At 44.1% G+C, this 21,043-nt stretch overlaps 1 protein-coding gene across 1 annotated transcript in view; it reads left to right on the forward strand.

The window, feature by feature from the left end:
- LOC126094655 (chondroitin sulfate synthase 1) overlaps positions 1-21,043 on the forward strand; it is a 335,383-nt gene that overhangs the window by 57,095 nt on the left and 257,245 nt on the right. Inside the window, exon 3 of the mRNA XM_049909158.1 lies at positions 8,702-8,941. Coding sequence (XP_049765115.1) covers positions 8,702-8,941 — 240 coding nt within the window. The remainder of the gene's footprint in view (positions 1-8,701; positions 8,942-21,043) is intronic.

Consider the following 21,043-nt stretch of genomic DNA (forward strand, 5'->3'; position numbering starts at 1 on the left):
GGATAGTACAATATTGTTAAGACGTGTGGGAATAACCACGGCTGTAGCTGAGGGAACCATAAAGGGCAAAAACCATAGGGGAACAGTGGTAGTAGAATTACACAGTGTGTCCCAGAAATGTTGAGACAGACTTCGAGGGGCTGTAGAGGGCGTCTTGACGAATAAATAGAAGATAGGAACCTGTGCCTAGAAACGTTATCCAACGACGCTGCAGAGAATTGAAGTTATAGGTGCCATCACCTGTCACCTGTCAACCCCTTCGGCAGCCAACGTGAGTTTGTACACTGACGGACGTAGGCGCCTAGGCGGAACGCCTCGCATTGTTGTTATTCACTGATCGCGACTGATTGCCACGACCACCAGTGGAGAAGACGGAGCTCGCTGCTGCGTAGACAGCGCTTATCTCCTATGAATGTGATGGTCTGTTGCCTTTGTGGATGACGATTTCGGACAGGGGTATCCACCTGGCAGTTTGTTTTTCTCCTGTGTGACGAACAACACTGGAGATTTTAAGGGTCCCAGGAGAAAAATAAACTGCAGATGGAAACCATCAGCCACCGAAGCAACAGAGCATAGCATTTGCGGAGACATGGCCTTCTTACGCCGCAGATAGCTGCATCTCCTGCACTGGCGATCGTGCCAATCAGTCGCGCATGATCACTGTATAACAAACAACATTAAGAGTCGTTCAACCTTGATCCGGCAGCTTACGAAGTCGCATTTGCTTCCGAAGGGGTGGCCTAGTGGCAGACAGCAGCACTGTAACTTCGACGCTCTTTAGCGTCGTTGGATGTCGTTCCCGGACATGGGTTCCTACCCTCCATTTGTTTAACAAGATACCTTTGACAGCCCCTCAAAGTTCGTCGCCACATTTCACGGACACTTGTATACAACATATAGTCGGGGATGTTGGGTGTAAGTCTTACTGTGAGATGCAAAGGTTGGCACAATGGAGGAAGTCGTGACGCATCAAACCAGTCAGAAAAGTGATGCCTTCTGCCACCCCGTAAAAAATGTGATTTGTATGCAATATCGAAAATTTTTTGTAATCTTGAGATACACTACTAATGCAATATTTTTCTTACTGCATGGTGTCTGTGGTAGGTAGCTCCTAATGTCGATCAGTAAGTTGAGCGACATATGGCCATTTATTCGCCCATGAAAATGAGTGGTATTCATTGGTCATCTTTCTAAAAATGTAGTATTTTCGTGCGGATTAGATTTCTCTGCAATGGATGCCGGTGGAGATTGCCGGTTTGAGGTAACGAATTTTTGAACAACCGAATGTATTGGATACATTAAGTGCGGGTGACACCTACATCAATGGCTTATTGTTGTATCCATGGAGTAAGTTGTTGGAAGTCAGTGAAGTCAACCAATGGACTCTATGGACCCATTCAGTTTTGAGTCGTTCTGTTGTTGCCCTTGTAGTGTTTCAAGTATGCATCTATATGCAAGACACTCTTGTGTGTTTACGTCTGAGTGATTTTGATAATATACGCAATGATGAGTTTCCTGCGGATTTTTTTTTCCCGCATTCGACCAACGCCATATAGTTATCCATCACATTTTACGTAGTATCATTCCTAATGGTTGTTGTATTAAGGGTTTAGTTATTTGCAACTAGCAAAAAGATTAAGTTATGAATAAGTGATTAATACATCACATTATTAGAAACTATTAATAAAGTAATTAGAGCGTAATAATAAAACAACATAGCATCGTACAAAATATCCATACATCATGTACATAATATATCTAGACAGTTATATCACACATATTTAAGTGTTGGAAAACCACATTTAATAGTAGTTCATTCTTATAGATTAACAGCAACACTGGGGCCAATATAGGAGGGGGACCCTCTGCATTAACCAATGTTCGGATACAAGATGCTCATTGTTTCTTGTATCTGGCACTCGAGACTAGTAGATTGTTCACGTCCCCCCTCTTCATTCAATCACATAATGGAGATTCCTTCAGTCACGTTCGAAGGAGGTGGGTTGGAAGTTTGTCATGATTTAAGTGATATCGTTGTTATGAATAGCCTTCTTCTATTCCAATCGATAAACCAAGGAAATAATGCTATTTTAGGTTGCAGTTGGCCTTAACGCACCCTTTTTAAAATCTCAGTCGAATGCCATTACGTCTGCCAGTCGTTTACCTCCTTTAATTGATTAAGCTCATCATTTCTTGGAGTCCGCCCCCGGTAGCTGAGTGGTCAGCGCGACAGACTATCAATCCTTAGGGCCCGGGTTCGATTCCCGGCTGGGTCGGAGATTTTCTCCACTCAGGGACTGGGTGTTGTGTTGTCCTATTCATCATCATTTCATCCCCATCGACGCGCAAGTCGCCGAAGTGGCGTCAAATCGAAAGACTTGCACCAGGCGAGCGATCTACCCGACGGGAGGCCCTCGTCACACGCCATTTCATTTCATTTCATTTCATTTCTTGGAAAGGGAGTCTGTCTTTCAGGATTTCGTTTTAGTTCATTGCTCGTTTTGATAAGCTGTGTACTATTTCATTGTGAATGATGTCACCATGCCCAGTTTACTTATTTGTAGCGATTTCTTTAATAGCATCTGTAATTATAAACGACACACTTTTGTTAGATTTTGGTTTTTAGGGGCTCTTTAGTACGCTTAGTGAATCGGCTAATATTACCAGACTGCTTCGTATGTAAGATCTGCTGTATTTTACTGCTTTCCTAATTGCGACGGCTTCCGCGTAGTGGATTGTTGCCTTCTTAGGTAAGAAGTATATGGTTTCATAATTCTCTGCAGGATCGTATACAGGGTGGATATTGTCTTGTATTGTATTCCATTGTATTGTATGTTAACCGGGGACCTAGAAACGACGCAGAGGCTCCGTGCCCGCTGCAGCCGCAGTGGTCCACAACCCCACGACGACTACCGCAGTCCACTTTACCCCTCCGCCGCCCCACACCGAACCCAGGGTTATTGTGCGGTTCGGCCCCCGGTGGACCCCCCTAGGGAACGTCTCACACCAGACGAGTGTAACCCCTATGTTTGCGTGGTAGAGTAATGGTGGTGTACGTGTACGTGGAGAACTTGTTTGCGCAGTGTAGCTGAGGCAGAATAAGGGGAACCAGCCAGCATTCGACGAGGCAGATGGAAAACCGCCTAAAAACCATCCACAGACTGGCGGGTTCACCGGGCCTCGACACAAATCCGCCGGGCGGATTCGTGCCGGGGACCAGGCGTTCCTTCCCGCCCGGAAAGCAGTGCGTTAGACCGCACGGCCAACAGGGCGGGTTGGGGTGGGTATTACTAAAACGATAAACTGCAGGGATGCATTTCTGTCTGGAAACGGAGGAATAAAGGTCCTACGAACACGTGTCCGGAAATGGACAGTGTGCGTGCTACGATAACAGATCGTCCCGGAACACAGTACAGAGCTGCGTCGCATCCATGTCACAACAGATGTTCAAAGTGGCCTCCTTGCGATGCAATGCACGCGTTCACACGTCGTACCATAGATTGCCGTACGCTTTCGCACTCGAATAGCGTCACGGGCGTTGTGAACGCGTTGTTGATGGGCGTGCTCATCAAGAATTATTTCAGCATACACAACGGTTTTCAGATACCCCAGGCGTAAATACTCGGGGGTTTAAGTCGAGTGATCTAGCAGGCCATGCTAAAGGGCTTCCGTGTCCTATCCAACGCCCGGGGAAGATATTGTTGAGGCGTCGGCGAACTGTAATACGGAAGTAGGGTGGTGCTGCGTCCTGTAGAAACCACATAACGTGCCTTATTGCCAAAGCTACATTTTCAAACAAGAAGTCCACGTATGTTTCTCCGTCGAGGCGTTGTGGAATATTAACCGGTCCAAGTAAGTGGTCGCCAAGAATCCCTGCCCACACATTGATGCAGATGAGACGCCTCAAGCATTCCCCGAGGTTTGTCTGTAGCCCACGGATGGCGATTGTGCAGACTGTTGATGCCAGTGCTGGTAAAGGTTACTTGGTCAGTAAAGAGGACTGATGATAGAAATCTTATAATTGCGATGGTCTGGTGCAAAAACTATCGACAAAATACTTCCCGTAGAGGGAAATCCGCTGTCGATAATCCTTGCACTCGTTGCAGGTGACAGGGATAGTAGCGGTTGTCTCGCAAGATACACATAATAGTATTTTAGCTTACATCGTATTGGCGAGCTACTTGCGTGGAGCTTGTCCTAGGGTTCATCTCAATACGCTGTACAACCTGGTCCTCCAGATCTTGTGTACACACAGTCCGTCGCCTCTCTGTACGTTGGTCTGTCTGTAAGGACCGATGATCACACAATCACCCGTAAAGGCCTAGAAATGTTGTGGCTGGTGTGTGTGTGTGTGTGTGTGTGTGTGTGTGTGTGTGTGGGTGGGTGTGCGCGCGTACTTGTTCTGGTACAGCTGTGCTGCCTCTCGGCCGTTTCCATCTGCTTGGCCGTACACAAACACTATCTCGGCTTGTTCCCGACATGAGTACCGGACCATTCTGCTGCTTACAGTACGCTGCGTCAATGACGCGGCCTGCGACACACACGGGGACACGGAATATGGTCAGAGGAACTTACATTCGTCAGCGCCATCTGTCGTGGCAACGATGCATAACCGGACACATGTCGATGGGACCTTTTTCCACCATTTCCAGTCAGGAATCCGTCCCTGCACTTTGTCAGTTTAATTAATGTTCACCCTCTCTTGCGCATCCTGCATCGTCGCCGTCGATTGTCTTCGATCCATCCGTATATATCTTCGGCTAGTGAAAGAAGGTGGTATTCAGCAGAACGTTGATTTCAGTCCTCAAGTTTCGAGAATCTTTATACTGTACGATACAATCGAAGATTAATAAATTTTGATCTCAGGCTAGAATTTCTGGTAAGTTTTCGTATTTCTGTATTTTATTTTCATAAAGGTCCACCATTCAAGAGATTTCATAGTAAGTGGCTTTCTTCTATTTCCACTGAGACAGTTACATTTTTATGTGTCTGAACAACATGTCATTAGTCCGATGATTAACATGTGTCCTGGTTGTGCTTTCCCCTTGTGATACTTAGGAGGAGAAAATGGCAAGTGCCATCACCCGATTTCCTATGAACTTCACTCATGGAAGGGGAGTCAAAATAAGCGAACACGTGTCTCGGTTTATCCGTAGATACTCGACTGTTTCCAAAAAAACGACGGTCAAAGTTTTCGAGATATTTGCCAGGTACTTTACATACCTTTTACCGCGTGATATCCTCAGACGAAATGGTGGCTCAGTGGTTAGCGTCGTGGGTTCTTAATTTTCCGTTCCGTGTTCGATTACTGTTTTTATTTATTTTATTTTATGTTTATTGTTTCCATTTATCTACCTGTGCCTAAAAAGGTAACTACACGAATGTTTTTTACCAAATTAGGGGATGCAAGGGCGTTATATTAATTGTAAAACTAGAACTGGATTCCAAAATATTACACATTTATTATACGGAATATGGCATCTTTTTAAACTCACTTATTCTGATATTTCATTCTCACATCACTTCTTATATTAATTCTTGTATTTTATTCATATGTTTATTCCTCAGGAAGATCTGATGTACTCCCTTGGATTATACCGATCCAAAAAAATTCGAAACACAGATATTCAACACTGGGAGCTTCACGCGAAGGCAGGTTTGCCACACTGACATTTCTTCCTATGAATCTCACTCCGGAACAAAACGTCGTTAACTTTGGTGAAGATTTCTCGCGCTGGCAGTAATTTCACAGCAAACCATGCATAACGGATCACTTTTCCGAAAACTGGCGCCTGCAATTGATTATGAATCATGATACACTACAAGAATTTCATCGAAAACAATTTCAGATAATTTTCTCATTTTTGAAAATTCAGTCATCTGATGTACAATTAGTAGACGGATAAGGACAACGTTATGTCAATATACACTGCAAAACGTTCGTTTAGTAAACTTCAGCAGACATGGGTATGTAACTGAAAAACAAATATTACATTAGTAATCGGGATTCGTACATGTAAAATTAAGAAGCCGCGAAGCTAACCACTGTGCCAAATGGCTCTGAGCACTATGGGACTTAACATCTATGGTCATCAGTCCCCTAGAACTCAGAACTACTTAAACCTAACTAACCTAAGGACATCACACAACACCCAGTCATCACGAGGCAGAGAAAATCCCTGACCCCACCGGGAATCGAACCCGGGAACCCTGGCGCGGAAAGCGAGAACGCTACCGCACGACCACGAGCTGCGGACTAACCACTGTGCTATTAGATTGCTTGCGGATATTGAGCGTTAAGGTACATCAAGTACCTGGGAGATACCTCGAAAACTTCGACCGTCGTTTTTTCAGGAACGGTTTAGTATCTACGGATTAGCCCAGAAACGAGTTCGTTCTTTGACCCATCTTCCACGGAGCGAAGTTCCTGGGAAATTGGGTTAGGGCACTTCCCGTGTTCTCCTCGTTAGTGGTGTTTCCCTGCCTCAGCAAGAACAACATTGGTAGGTGCGGATACCATGGCTTAGAAGCATTTTTGCCGTTATGCCGCCAGTAACGCATCCTCAGCAGGGACCTAAGACAGCTCCAAGTACAGAAGCGACAGTTAAGCCTAGTTTACACGACGAAACTAGCTTGCACTACTCGTTGCATGCAACTAGCTAGACGCAATTAGTTTCGTAAATGTCTGTAGACACGGCTCCACCAGTTTTATCGTTTTGTGAGTTCCGTAGTCACTTGTAAAATGAAACTTTTGGCGGCTGTACGAGTTGAGGAGGAATTAATCCTGTTTGCATGAAATCGCAGCACAAGACAAAAGATAAAAAAATAAGAAACATGTTTGGATCCGTGTCCGCATAAAGAAAAGAAAAGACGTCAGCTCGGCTGCTCACCCACCTTGCTTAAAGAAACTGCACTGGAAGACTCTTAAAGTAATTTCAATCATCTATACTACAGTTTGTGAATGGGAAGCAGTGGCGTGACGTTTTAAATAAATTAATGTTGAATAAACAGTTCAGCTTTCCAGATTTCCGCAACCTTTTCCCTTGTCAACTATTTTCCTTAAAAGAGAACCGGCCATCTCCAAGCACGGGATTTTCGCCTTGTACTTGTAGGCTGTTCCGGAGCTAGATGTTTTGCTTACCAGTATTTTTCTTAATTCATTTGTGTCTGTACTCTTATAATTGTAATTGGATGGATTTTGCTCTGCAGTTTAGGTATTGTCTACGAATCCATGTTCAGATCGCGTATGACACTCTCAAGCGCCTGATGACCTCGCTGTTTGATCCCTTCCTCCAGATCAACCAATCTCAAGCGCACCAACAGGTCGCTGCTTGTTTTCGTAGTTAACGCGCATGCGCAGTGGCCTGTAGCGCAGTTGCCTGCAACCTAGTGTCGTGTAAACTGGGCTAAAGCGTAGTTACAAGGCGATACTGGGTTGCACGCAACTGCACTACCGGTCACTGCGCATGCGCTCCGTGCGTTTGCGCAACTCGTTGGTGAAACTAAACACTTTGGGCGTGTTCCAACTTTGGCGACACTATAGTTGCATGAGCTTTGAGGTTAGGTGTGTTCGTAGAGTGTAGACAAACTGAAATATGAAGTGGGGAACGGAGAATAATGTTCGCTTTACTGATATCTGTGCTTTGCATAGGTGTTTATGATATTTCAGTGATGCTGATTACAAAAATAAGCAACATATTGCTGCCGCTGACACCGTCATGTGCGATCATAATATGGATGGTTTGACAATATCTGAGCTACAGGGCAAAATTTATTTCGTTAGGAGCACGTATACAACTGAATTAAGAAAAATACAAGCAAGTGTAATTCTAGCTGTGGCAATGCTCTCGTCTACAAGACGAGCCAACTCTTTGTTAAGGAATATTGTTGACAGGAGGAAAGGCTATACAAATTCAAGAAGCTGCATTCTTTATTGAACATTCATCTATTTAAAACGTCGCTACAGTACTCCCCATTCACATATGTTAGGATTTTGAAATATTGCCACTGTTCAGAACTATCTTCAAGAAAGTAGTTTGCAAACTATTCTCTTCTTAATGCGGCCTGCTCCGAATAGGTATTGCTGTTAATGTTAATAATTATTACTGTTAATGTTAATAATTATTGGTGTTAATGAACTAAAACCGCATCTTGTATTATGCCGACTGTTCTGCAATATGATATGTAATTTCAGTTCTAGCGACAGTGCTTCATGCGTTACAGTACCTTTACTCTTTATCGCGTAATTAAACTCTGTTTAGAAGAAACGTGAAAAGTTCTGGTGACATTCTAAGATAATTAAAAGAACTTATTGGGTCTTCCGTTATAAATTCCAGCAAGGATGCTGAGCAATCGTGCTGACGCCTTTTCCTCATCTAGTCACGAATCGAAACACGTTTCTTATTTTTTTTTTCTTATGCAGCGATTCCACGCAACAGGCTTTAACTCCATCTCAACTAGTGCGACGTGCAGATGCCAAAACTGTCATTTCAGACACGACTCAGGGACCCACAAAACGACGAAACTGAAGTGTATACTGGTGTCGCCGTGTCTACAGTCAAATATGAAGCCACTTGCGTGCAACTCATTCCACGCAGCTAGTGGCGCAACACAATGCCGTGTAAACTAGGCTTACGATCAGCGCCTCCTCCACAGCAGAGTGGAATTGCGAGTGACACAATGTATGTAACGCTGCCCACAGCCGCGCTTCATCGGGCAGGCGGGCCGCGGCAACGAGCAGGAGTTCGGCCTGCTGTCGCTGGAGTACGACGAGAACTTCTGCATGGGCGGGCCGGGCGTGCTGATGAGTCGCGAGACGCTGGCGCGCGTCGCGCCGCACATCCAGTACTGCCTGCAGCACCTCTACACCACGCACGAGGACGTCGAGCTGGGCCGCTGCGTGCAGCGCTTCGCCGGCATCCCCTGCACCTGGTCCTACGAGGTGAGTGACAAGAGTGACGCGGCCGGCCGCTGCGCATGCGCGCGCCAGTCGAGCCACGAGCGACGAATCGCAGCGATCCATCAGATGGGAGGCCGATCGGTCCGCAGATCGCACGTGTGTGGCGATATCGAAGCGGTCGATCGCTGGTCGGTTGGAAACCGTAGGGAATCTCATCGATCGCATGCGATTAGTGCACGCAATATGGCTGCCTGACTGGTTAACAGAGGAGGATGCTAAAAAGTTCACCCAACCTGGATATGATGTGACGTCATTATGACGTATATACGCTTTAGTCGATTAACACACCTATCGACTTTTACGAACGTTCGAGATACTAAACTGTCGTCTGCTAGTGGTTTGACATGTGCGATTCTGAAAACAGCTCAGTGTGGCAGCGTATATGTATTTCGCCAAAATAAAAGGAAAAGAGCTGGATATTAGTAGAAATATTCCTGACCGTGGCCTTGAAAACACCACAGACAACACGTTTCGTAAAAAAAGTGAAGTCTTCTTATGTCCCGACCAGATTAGATTGTGTAATTGTTGTATTGAATGAATGCTTACGACGAAAATAATATTTATTTACTATCAACATTTTAGTATGGTTTCATACAATTGGTCTTGTCAGTACATATTAGATTGTAGCAGCATACTCTTGCTGACTTTTTTTCCTAATTTATGTAGCTGAAAGAGAACTCGTGCACGTTTGTTAGCTAAGTAATTTATATGTCCATTCCAAGATAGTCTTTTATCAACCATAATTCCAAGTAATTTTACACTCGGACCGCAGAGACAGGTACCTTAGTGTCCAGTTATGACTGGTGTGTAGAATGATTCAGTTTCGAACTTAAAAAGAAAAATGTGAGGCATTGTTGAAGAAAAATCCTCGACCGGAGATGAAATACGAGGGGAAGTGGATTTCTCAATGTAATCTTAACCAAAGGTCAGTGTCTAGTACTGATTGACGTATGAAATAATTGAATGCAGTGTCAAAGCATTCCACGGTGGTATGATAAACCAGACGTACTGTTTATTATGTCATGTATACAACCACAATAGTTTTAGCATGTACCTGGCAATGTCAATGTGGTTTATGTCAGCAGTATAATTTGCTAAGACGAGATTATGCAAAATACGAATTGCATCACAACATGAGCGGATACCTTAAACTATGCAGAAGTCTCGTTACTTTTGCTGGATGCAGCTTGCAGAAGATGGCAACAGTAAAGATCTCTTACTCGGAGAACCAATGTGTTAGGTCATCATATACTCAGTTCAGCTTTGGAGTCTACTGTTCACAAACGAATGGCGCAGAGCACAGCACTACCCTGTCACAACCTCTCGAAAATTCACAAAAGTCGAATAGTTGATATACGGTTTCTATCGTTTTCGATGTAGCGTGTATACGTCATAATGACGTCACATCGTATCCAAGTTCGGTGAATTTAGCATCCTCCGGTTAACAGAGGCGCGTGGTAATATGGCTGCGACTCGTTTGTCTTTCAAACGTTGTTGTACATTTTTGTTTTGTTTCACTTTGCCAAATACGAGCAACAAATTTTCGTTACAATTTATAGCTATCCAGGAAACACGAACTTCTCTGAGAAGTGAAGTTGAAGCCGGAGTTGCTATTTATATTAAGAAGTAATATAAAATACGCCCTCCGATTTTGCAGTGATTAGCTTTTCGAAGTTTGGGCAGTAGAAGTCGAATTGCTGGCAAGTTCGTAGTAATTGTTGCGATACAGTGGGCTGCACCTTATAATTTTGAGTTTTTTCCGAAATAATTATATGCATTATTAAAGTTTTTAACTTCTAAATAGACTGACATACGTACCTATTGTAATGTTAAGAGGACATTTTAATTTAAATGTTCAGGGCAAATCCGTTATACAGTTACGTCCAAGTACTTAGTCATTTTCTATAATCTAATTCTCCTTCATACAAGAGTTAGAGAATTTGTTGTGTTGATACCGACTGACAACACCACTACAGACACATGGAGCAAATTTTGTAAAGACTTGCAGATGAACTGTAAGACTAATGAATTGGGGACTGAGAAACATAAAACGAAGTGTATTGGCGACTAGAAACATGTAAACAACCCACTTGCAGTCAATGAAAAAAATATATATTCTTCAAAGTGACCTACAATCACCAAATAAAGCGGTTCAAAACAACTTTGATAAATTATAACTCTCGTTTATTTTAAATTTATGTTTTGCAAATATTCTTAGGGATACGGAAAGCCACTGCAACTATTACGAAAGATAGTTCATTTTTCGTGGCAGAACTTCTCACCACACTGACGTTCATAATACTGGTTGAAATTACTTGGCAAGTCGCTCGTGTTTGGGGACCCATGCGAGCGACAGATTGTAGACGATATCGCTTGCTACGCATCGCTGCTATCTGTCGCTCGTTGTGTCCGGCCCTTGAAGACGTCCTTCCTGTGCATTGTAGTGCTGCACTTGCACGCGTCTCGAACTGCTCAGCTTTTGTCGCCAACGCTCCAGAAATCTCGGATTCTGCTCGAACTTCCGATCGCCCTGCGGTCTAGGGACTTCTGTTGATACTATCTCCTACACGTATCTCAGCGTTATTCATGTAATATCGCTTTTAATAATAAAAATAAATTTGAAATACGGACTTTAATATGTTGTAGGAAGCACGTCAAACAGCAATTAACAAATAAATAAAAGGTGGTAACCACGTTTCGGTCCAACCAGTAACCGCCCTCACCCAGGGCTTCTTAAAGAGTAGAACTCCCGTGCGAAAAACAGCTTCAATTACTCTTAAAGTTCGTTCACAGTCGCTAAGGGTTCTCAAACACTGGATAAGTGTAGACTGGGTTATTTGTGCTCTGTTTCAAGAAAAGCTTGTTTCTCACGCATCTCAAACTTTATGACATCATACGTCTTGAAATATGTGTCGTACAGTGATGTAATACAATGAGTGCAAAATGTGTTGGGAATAGCGTTAATAAAAATAATAATAAATTAAAAAGTTATGGCTGTTACTGATTTTGACTGCAAGAACAGCGAAAATGTAGTATCGTTAACCTTTTCGTCGATTCATTGTGTTGTTGGGGGATGTCAGCCAGCAAAAGTTCCGAAAAGGTTTGAAATTATGTGTAAAATTTGTCCATAGTCGCTAAGTGCCATCATTCTCAAATTTTTGATGAATACAGTATAGGCAATTACCCTCAAGACGTATAAAATTTCTAACTTTAATAATTGATTTAAGTGTCAAACCTGTAACATAAGATGGTACCTCTTAATGACTAGATTATGACAGCATTTTAAAATTTTAAATCCAGTCAGTAATTACATGAGGTATTCACAGATAAATTTTTGTTGCTTCTGAAAGCCGTTAGATAGCCAAGTTGCTACCGGCACTGAATGACTGAGCGACTGTTTTAGTGTTCTAGAAATAGACGAGTAAATTGTCGTGCTTCCTCTCACGCCGGGATCTAGTGCCGTCAATTGATACTCTCGTTTCCACGGGTCTTGCCACTGTTAATTTATTCTCGTGATCGTAATTACTTTCGGTTAAATACAAGTCATTTCGTTTTTATGCATTTCATCCTGACTGTATTTTCTTCCTTGCTTCATCTGGATGCTATCAACTTGTTTCAAGCTGATTAAAAGCCCACGAGTTTTTTTATCTGTTATCCTATGTGAATGTTGTTGTTGTTGTCTTCAGTCCTGAGACTGGTTTGATGCAGTTCTCCATGCTACTCTATCCTGTGCAAGCTTCTTCATCTCCCAGTACCTACTGCAACCTACATCCTTCTGAATCTGCTTAGTGTATTCATCTCTTGGTCTTCCTCTACGACTTTTATTCTCCATGCTGCCCTCCAATACTAAATTGGTGATCCCTTGATGCCTCAGAACATGTCCTACCAACCGATCCCTTCTAGTCAAGTTGTGCCACAAACTCATCAATCCTATTCAATGCCTCCTCATTAGTTATGTGATCCACCCATCTAATCTTCAGCATTCTTCTGTAGCACCACATTTCGAAAGCTTCTATTCTCTTCTTGTCCAAACTATTTATCGTCCATGTTTCACTTCCATACATGGCTACACTCCATACAAATACTTTCAGAAATGACTTCCTGACACTTAAATCTATACTCGATGTTAACAAATTTCTCTTCTTCAGAAACGCTTTCCTTGCCATTTGCCAGTCTACATTTCTACAGTCATCAGTTATTTTGCTCCCCAAATAGCAAAACTCTTTTACTACTTTAAGTGTCTAATTTCCTAATATAATTCCCTCAACATCACTCTAGTTAATTCGACTACATTCCATTATCCTCGTTTTGCTGTTGTTGATGTTCATCTTATATCCTCCTTTAAAGACACTGGTCCATTCCGTTCCTCTTCCAAGTCCTTTGCCGTCTCTGACAGAATTACAATGTCATCGTCGAACCTCAAAGTTTTTATTTCTTCTCCATGGATTTTAATACCTACTCCGAATTTTTCTTTTGTTTCCTTTACTGCTTGCTCAATATACAGATTGAATAACATCGGGGACAGGCTACAACCCTGTCTCACTCCCTTCGCAACCACTGCTTCCCTTTCATGCCCCTCGACTCTTATAACTGCCGTCTGGTTTCTGTACAAATTGTAAATAGCCTTTGGGATCGAAATTCTTATTTATAGGCCATCTAGCGGTAAAGTATTGACTGGAAACTGAGATGTCGTGGTATCGAATCCCGGTAGAACCTTGGTTTTTTTTCAGTCTGCTAGGCTTTACCTCTGAAGGTCACCAGGAACGACACGTGTTTTGGATTGCACGTTAAACTGTAGGTCTCCTTACACCGGTAGAATGTGTCTTATGGTCAGGAGACTCCAAGATTTTTTGACCGCTAGTGTTTGCTAGTTGATTTGACGTTACCCAGGGTGCATGTGTAGCCGTCTGCGAACTAGCTTGACACACAAATAATTAACTCGCCGGAATAAAACTCAACATGAAGTCTGAAACGACTTCACTCACAGTAACACACCAAAATACCTGAGGGTAACCGTTGATGGAACTCTTTATCTTTCACAGAACATCTAACAAAACAACCGAAAAGCTGAAAATAAGAAACATCGTTCAATAGTTATGTGGTACAATCTGAGGAGAATCAGCATCCAACTTACGTTCTTTTGCTCTGGGTCTTACCTTCTTCTCAACCACTGAATATTATCCCCGTGTTCGGCTAAACACCCCATATGCAAAAGAGATAGGTGCCCAACTAGATAACGCCATGAGAACGATTGCTGGCGTTACTAAATCAACGCATGTACTGTGCCACATTTCACACTCTCAACAACTTCGCAGAGATGATCTCACGAATGAGTACGAAAAGAGCCTGGATAGTAAAAACCTAGCAGTCCATCAAGATGTCGAATATGCAAGCCATAACCGACTTCCGCTCTAGACGACTCCCAACAATAACAACAAGAATCGTTGTGTAAGATGATTTCAACATTACTAATTACTCAAGAATGGACTGGACAACAAGATAATAACATGCCATGTATCACCCAGGAACCACGTAAGACAAGGTCAATGCTGAACCCAGCACGGCAGATGTGCCTATTTTTTTACACAATTGAGGTGAGCAACCGTCTGCGCTTAGTAACTACGGAGAACCACAGACCATCAGGGACTCACAGAAGAAGATTCAACAATATAATACGATGGAAGACGAGAAGACTTCCTGCTGGCGACTCCAAAGTCGATAGTTCACATAAATATTTTAGGTTTTTGTTTATAAGATTTTATATTGTAAATATTATGCTCTACACTGCATGATTTTCTTTTTTTCTAAGTGTCAAAAAGCCATACAACAAATAGATAAATAAGCTGTAGAAAGAGTACACCTCCTTGGAAGACGCTTGCTTTGGGGGCGATTGCTTCTGAAGCTTCTGTTGCTATGTGGACTTTACACGTTCTCTCTGTTAGACACGATTTAGTTATTCTCACAGCTCCGCTTGGAAGGCCTAGTTGATTTCACCCATATATGTAACTGGCCATGGGCAAGCGCGGGTCTTTTATCCTTCCACACTACAGTTGAGACTTACAGGTTCCGTCCGATGAGGTGTACAATGCACAATGTGTCGATGAGCGCTCTGTGCACATCAGAAACCAGTTTTGTTGTTATTTTCTTTCGACCTTTTGATTTACCTTAGCGCTGGTTCCGAGGCCTTAGTGAGGCTGTGACCGCAAACGGTTAAGATTAACTTATCTCCTTCTCGTATGTCGTATCGATTTTCTCGTGGCACTCCAGTAGCTGGAAGTCTGTGACAGCAATATTGTATGGTTGTAACTGACTACGCGTAATCCTGCCGAGCAGCGCTCTGCGACTACTGATTTGCTTGGCAGTAGTAGCAGTGTATTCGTTCAGTATACGCTATCGACACTCGTTCCACGGAGAAGGGAAACAACATATTATGTGGTTTCCCTTTTTCTTTTTCATAGACGATTGTGAGTGACAGAATGCATCACCTGTAGACCATTACTAACACTACCTGTCTCCGTCAAAGTGAAGAATATTGAAACCGTGTAATTAACCTGTACGATACCGTTATATACAGTCCTGTGTCAAGTAGCCACAACAAGTTCTCTCCACTTTCTTTCCCCAAAGACTTTCGAAAGAAGCATAATGGTCATTTTGGAACTGTAACAATAACGTGAACATTTTGAGCCATTTTAATGTAGTGTCTGTTACATTGTTGTCGACGTTTGATCAACGGCATTTGCAACAGCAGCATCGGCGAAGAATCAGGTCTGGCTCACTGAATGTCTTTGCATTCCCAGGGCAATAACCTTCGCAGTGCCTGCCGCTCAGATCGACAACCTGAAGGACAGAGGACTGTTCTGGATTTACATGTTTATGTTCCCCGCCCAACTCTTCTGGACATGCAGTCGTAGCCCATAATGCGCTGATACTGTTTTTCGCCTTGGACTAAAAACGTTTATACGCAGGGCTCACCACATACAGTAACTGAGTGATGGAGTTGACTGGACGTATTGTTGACTGAGACAATTTTCTTTCAGCATAAAACTTGGTACTCTTGGAAGCGGACGAGTCTTGAAATGCGTACATTTTTATAATTCAGTATTTAAAATTATATGGGTTCACAGAAAAGCGAAGGACGTGTAACTGGTTTGTAGGCCGTATAAGGACACCCGAAATTTCGATTGCTCAGAAAGAGGAAACTGTTTGGGAAACGCGGTAACTTAGAGGTAATGTCCTTACCGTGAGGCTGTTGTACGCTTCTACTCTTCCTCTTATAACTTTGATGAAATGATATAGGGCAGTCGCAAATTTAGGGAGTCATATAAAGTTAAGCGGCCGTGAAATTTCAAAGCAATATAATTAGATAACGTTATTAATGGCAAGAATTACATTGATGTCTTCATCAATTATTTTACTGTGTTCTGTGACACAGCTAGCATAAAAGATTACTTGCTTATAGTGCAGGTCCTGTCAGCAAAACTTCAAATAGAAGACAATTATTTCGTACTGAGTATCAATCTGAATCACGGGCGGAAACAGCGGCCTTCTTCCAATACGGTGAAGCTCTGGAGACGTCTGGCAACGAAACGGAACGTGGGAAAGACAGTGCATACGTAACAGGATTATTAATTTAACGGTGGACGTGTTTCTGAAGAAAAAATGCGTTCCATGGTTTCATTTTCAAGAAAAAAGTGTTCTAAAGTTTCAAATTACGAGGCGAGGTTTCTCGGGCCCGTCTGGTTCAGAGCCATTTTTTATCATTGGGGATTGAAATGGGTTCTATTAGATCACCAGGAAAAATGTCCGCTCCGATAGCTGAGTGGTCAGCGTGACGGATTGCTGTCCTACTGGCCCGGGTTCGATTCCCGGCTGGGTAGGGAATTTTCTCCTGTCAGGGACTGGGTCTTGTGTTGCCTTCATCATCATTTCATCCCCATCCGGCGCGCAGGTCGCTCAATGTGGCGCCGAATGTAATAAGACCTGCACCAAGGCGACCGGACCTGCCCCGCAAGGGGCCTTCCGGCCATTGACGGCAAACGCACATTTCCATTACCATAAAATATTAAAGCGGGAGTCAGATTGGATAGGAAACTGAAGCACACTAAAATCCCGAATTAAGTAAATGCTATTTTCTTTCAGGAGTGCTAGTGGATCAAGACAGCAGTAGATCCTCTGAGAAATTTGTAAATTAAGGTGAGATTAAGGTGAGAGTTACTATCTGTTGCAATACGTGATGCACGTATTGCGGACACACACACACACACACACACACACACACACACACCGCATTGACACATACGAGGGAATTTCAAAAAATAAGTTACGCATAATGACAGGCCCAGTAACTCCTATCGTACGCTGTACAGTAGATTCTCGATATTCCTAGCCATCCTGAGGATGAGGAGCATGAAAGGTCAATAAACATGTGGCCGGAAATGCGTTTCAAGCCCAGGTACACTCTCTTGAAGCTGGAGATAAGAGCTTTGTCATTGTAGGTTTCAGTAAATGATAACACCCATGAGAACACAGCAGGTGAGTGGGATACTTCTGTATGTACTAGTGTTTTAGCTCTACAGTGGAAAGGGCAATGACCCAGAGCACCATTACCACCAAAGGCGCATCTTTCAGCACAGGAGGCAGCATCACCCACGAGAAGCGCAGAAATGCATCGTCTATGAGGGGCTCTGGAACGATAACTGGTCCATTAGGCAGATACCAATAACCGCCTTTCATAGACTGAAGGTGAACAAGTGCAGATGGTTCTCTGCCGCCATAGCACGGGGATTGTCCATAGCCCAGAGGAGGGGAGTTGTGAAGGTTGGCGGTAGCGTACCTCATGAAGATGGCATCATATGTGAATAGAAAGATGACAGAAAACGCAGAACTATGGTTGCCTGTGCGACGAATCAGTGACAAAATCGCCGCTGTGGAGGTAAGCCCGTAGCTGACAAGTCCTGGGTGCTTTGTAAATGATACGGGTAGTGGCAGTTGAGGAGAATATACCGCGTGGTTGTCTGGCTTACCTCAGGCTAGCGAGCCAGCAGCCTTGTCACGATCAAAGATCTTTTATCCTCATCCAGCAGGTCCCCATTTAGATAAATCAACCTGCATATACACTACGTCATCAAAAGCATCCGGACACCTGCTGAAAATGACCTACAAGTTCGTGACGCCCTCCATCGGTAATGCTGGAATTCAATATGGTGTTGGCCCACCTTTAGCCTTGGTGACAGCTTTCACTCTCGTAGGCATACGTTCAGTCAGGTGCTGGAAGGTTTCTTGGGGAATGCAAGCCAATTCTTCACGGAGTACTGCACTGACGAGAGGTATCCATGTCTGTCGGTGAGACCTGGCATGAAGTCGACTTTCCAAAACATCCCAAAGGTGTTCTATAGGATTCAGGTCAGGACTCTGTGAAGGCCTGTCCATTACAGGGATGTTATTATCGTGTAACTACTCCGCCACAGGCAGTGCATTATGAACAGGTGCTCGATCGTGTTGAAAGATGCAGTCGCCATCCCCGAATTGGTCTTCAACAGTGGGAAGCAAGAAGGTGCTTAAAACATCAATGTAGGCCTGTGGTGTGATAGTGCCACGCAAAAAAACAAGGGGTGCAAGACCCTCCATAAAGAAAAAGACTACACCATAAGACCACCGCCACCGAATTATACTGTCGGCACTACACACGCTGGCAGATGACGTTCACCGACCATTCTCCATACCCACACCTTGCCATTGGATCGCCACATTGTATATCGTGATTCGTCACTCCACACAAAGTTTTTCCACTGTTCAATCGTCCAGTTTTTAAGCTCTTTACACCAACGGTTCAAACCCCAGTCCGGTCAACCAGATTTAGATTTTCCGTGACTTCGCTAAATCGCACCAGGCAAATGCCGGGGTGCTTCCTTTGAAAGGGCACGGCCGATTTCCTCCCCCATCTCTGACACAATTTGAGCTTGTACTCCGTCGATGTGGACAGGACGTTAAACCCAGTCTTTCTTCCTTTTCTTCCCAACAAGCATTACGGAATCCAGTTTACTCATGGATGTCGCTTCTGCGGAATTAACATCCTAAGCTTAATTAGTCTGTGATGTGGTGACAATCTTGTGATTCTGTATGCTCAGTGAAATCCAATGAACTGTAAAGTTCGGCTTATCTACTAAGACTCCATCGTTCGCCGTGTTACTTGAGACTGGCGCGTAAAGAGTAGCTGCACAATGCGACTCCACTTTACTTCACTTAAGACTTCAGCCCCTCCTTCATGGCTTTACTGTTCTGTCATTCCTTAACGACTGACTTGGTAGCACGAATCCCTTCAATGGGTGGTCATTCAGCGGAGGACCGATCACACACAATCTGATTAAGCAATATCTCTCCAGTCAAATATTCTTCAAAATAAATACTGAAAATAAATTTGACAGCCTGGGGGTGGTTTATTATTGAGAGGTTTTCTCCTACGATTAGAACCAAAATATGAGTAATAATTAATTAATAATTATGACAACTGCCTTGCCGCAGTGGATACACCGGTTCCTGTGAGATCACCGAAGTTAAGCGCTGTCGGGCGTGGTCGACACTTGGATGGGTGACCATCCAGGCCGCCATGCGCTGTTGCCATTTTTCGGGGTGCACTCAGCCTCGTGATGCCAATTGAGGAGCTACTCGACCGAATACTAGCGGCTTCGGTCAAGAATACCATCATAACGACCGGGAGAACGGTGTGCTGACCACACGCCCCTCCCATTTGCATCCTCAACTGAGGATGACACGGCGGTCGGATGGTCCCGATGGGCAACTTGTGGCCTGAAGACGGAGTACTTCATTAATAATTAATGAATGAAAATGTGAGTTTTGGCGCGCTGGCCAGAGGGTAATTTCTCCATCTTCCATCACGGCAAACAATTAGATTATAACACTGTAAAGTTCGCGCAATTTCTCACCGAAGTTGTTCATACCTCACCCAACATATCACGTAATGCGTCTGCTATTGTATCTTCGCTTAACTGCCATGTGAAGCGTGAGGAGGAATGGTATGGCTCCCAGAGAGAGAAATGCTACAACATCGACACTCAAACGTGGCGCAACGAAACGATTAGCACACCTCCAGCACTCCACACTGAAGAAATACTGCCGCCTCTTCCGGCACGTCGACGAACAAGAAAATGGAGGGAAAAACGAGTGTGTCGCTTGCGATGGGAGAGGAGTGGCGCAGAGGGAACCGGCTGGAGGCGTTGAGAAACCTCTCTGAATGGCGCAGTGGTCGACCAGCGCCGTGATGCAAGGCCGGGTCGCCGAGTCACCGCTGCAGTCGGCCCAGCCGGCGGCGGCGGCAGCGGCAGTGGGGGCCAACGACCTGCCGGAGTGCCGAGTGCCCGACACCGACAGCTACCAGTACCAGGGGCCGCCTCTGGGGCTGCTCACACACCACTAAACACACCCGCATATTAATTCTCTTCCCTCAACGCACGCGCGGCGACGAGGCGTATACGTCGGCGGGAATGCAAGAAAAAAAATAGTTCAAATGGCTCTGAGCACTATGGGACTTAACTTCTGAGGTCATCAGTCCCCTAGAACTTAGAACTACTTAAACCAAAGGACATCACATATCCATGCCCGAGGCAGGATTCTAACCTGCGACCGTAGCGGTCGCCCGGTTCCAGAGTGAAGCGCCTAGAACTGCTCGGTCACAGCGGCCGGCAGAATGGGCTTCGATTCCTCTACAGAGATTCAGACACCTCATTGAAAGTGTCCCCAGCAGAGTTAAGGCGGCATAAAGGCGAGCTGTGGACAAATCCCATATTTTTTTTCTAATCTTGCATCAAACATTTGTACCGCTACAACAAATCATACTCCTGACTTATAATCAGCTCTCTTATCAGGTTTCAGCAAACTTGGCTGCTCGACGACTGTCTCTCTCGTATGGTATTCAAAACGCACATAAAAATCGATTTCTCGAAGACGCTTGAAAAGCGCATGTGTAATCTACCCCTCCCTTTCTTGTTGTTGCGTGTAAAAGTGCAGGAAATTTAAATAACAGTATTACAGATGCTGCCCATAAGTGTGAAGAACAATTTTGGACAG

Source organism: Schistocerca cancellata, chromosome 8 (genome assembly GCF_023864275.1).
Source record: "Schistocerca cancellata isolate TAMUIC-IGC-003103 chromosome 8, iqSchCanc2.1, whole genome shotgun sequence".
In the NCBI taxonomy this organism is placed as follows: Eukaryota; Metazoa; Arthropoda; class Insecta; order Orthoptera; family Acrididae; genus Schistocerca; species Schistocerca cancellata.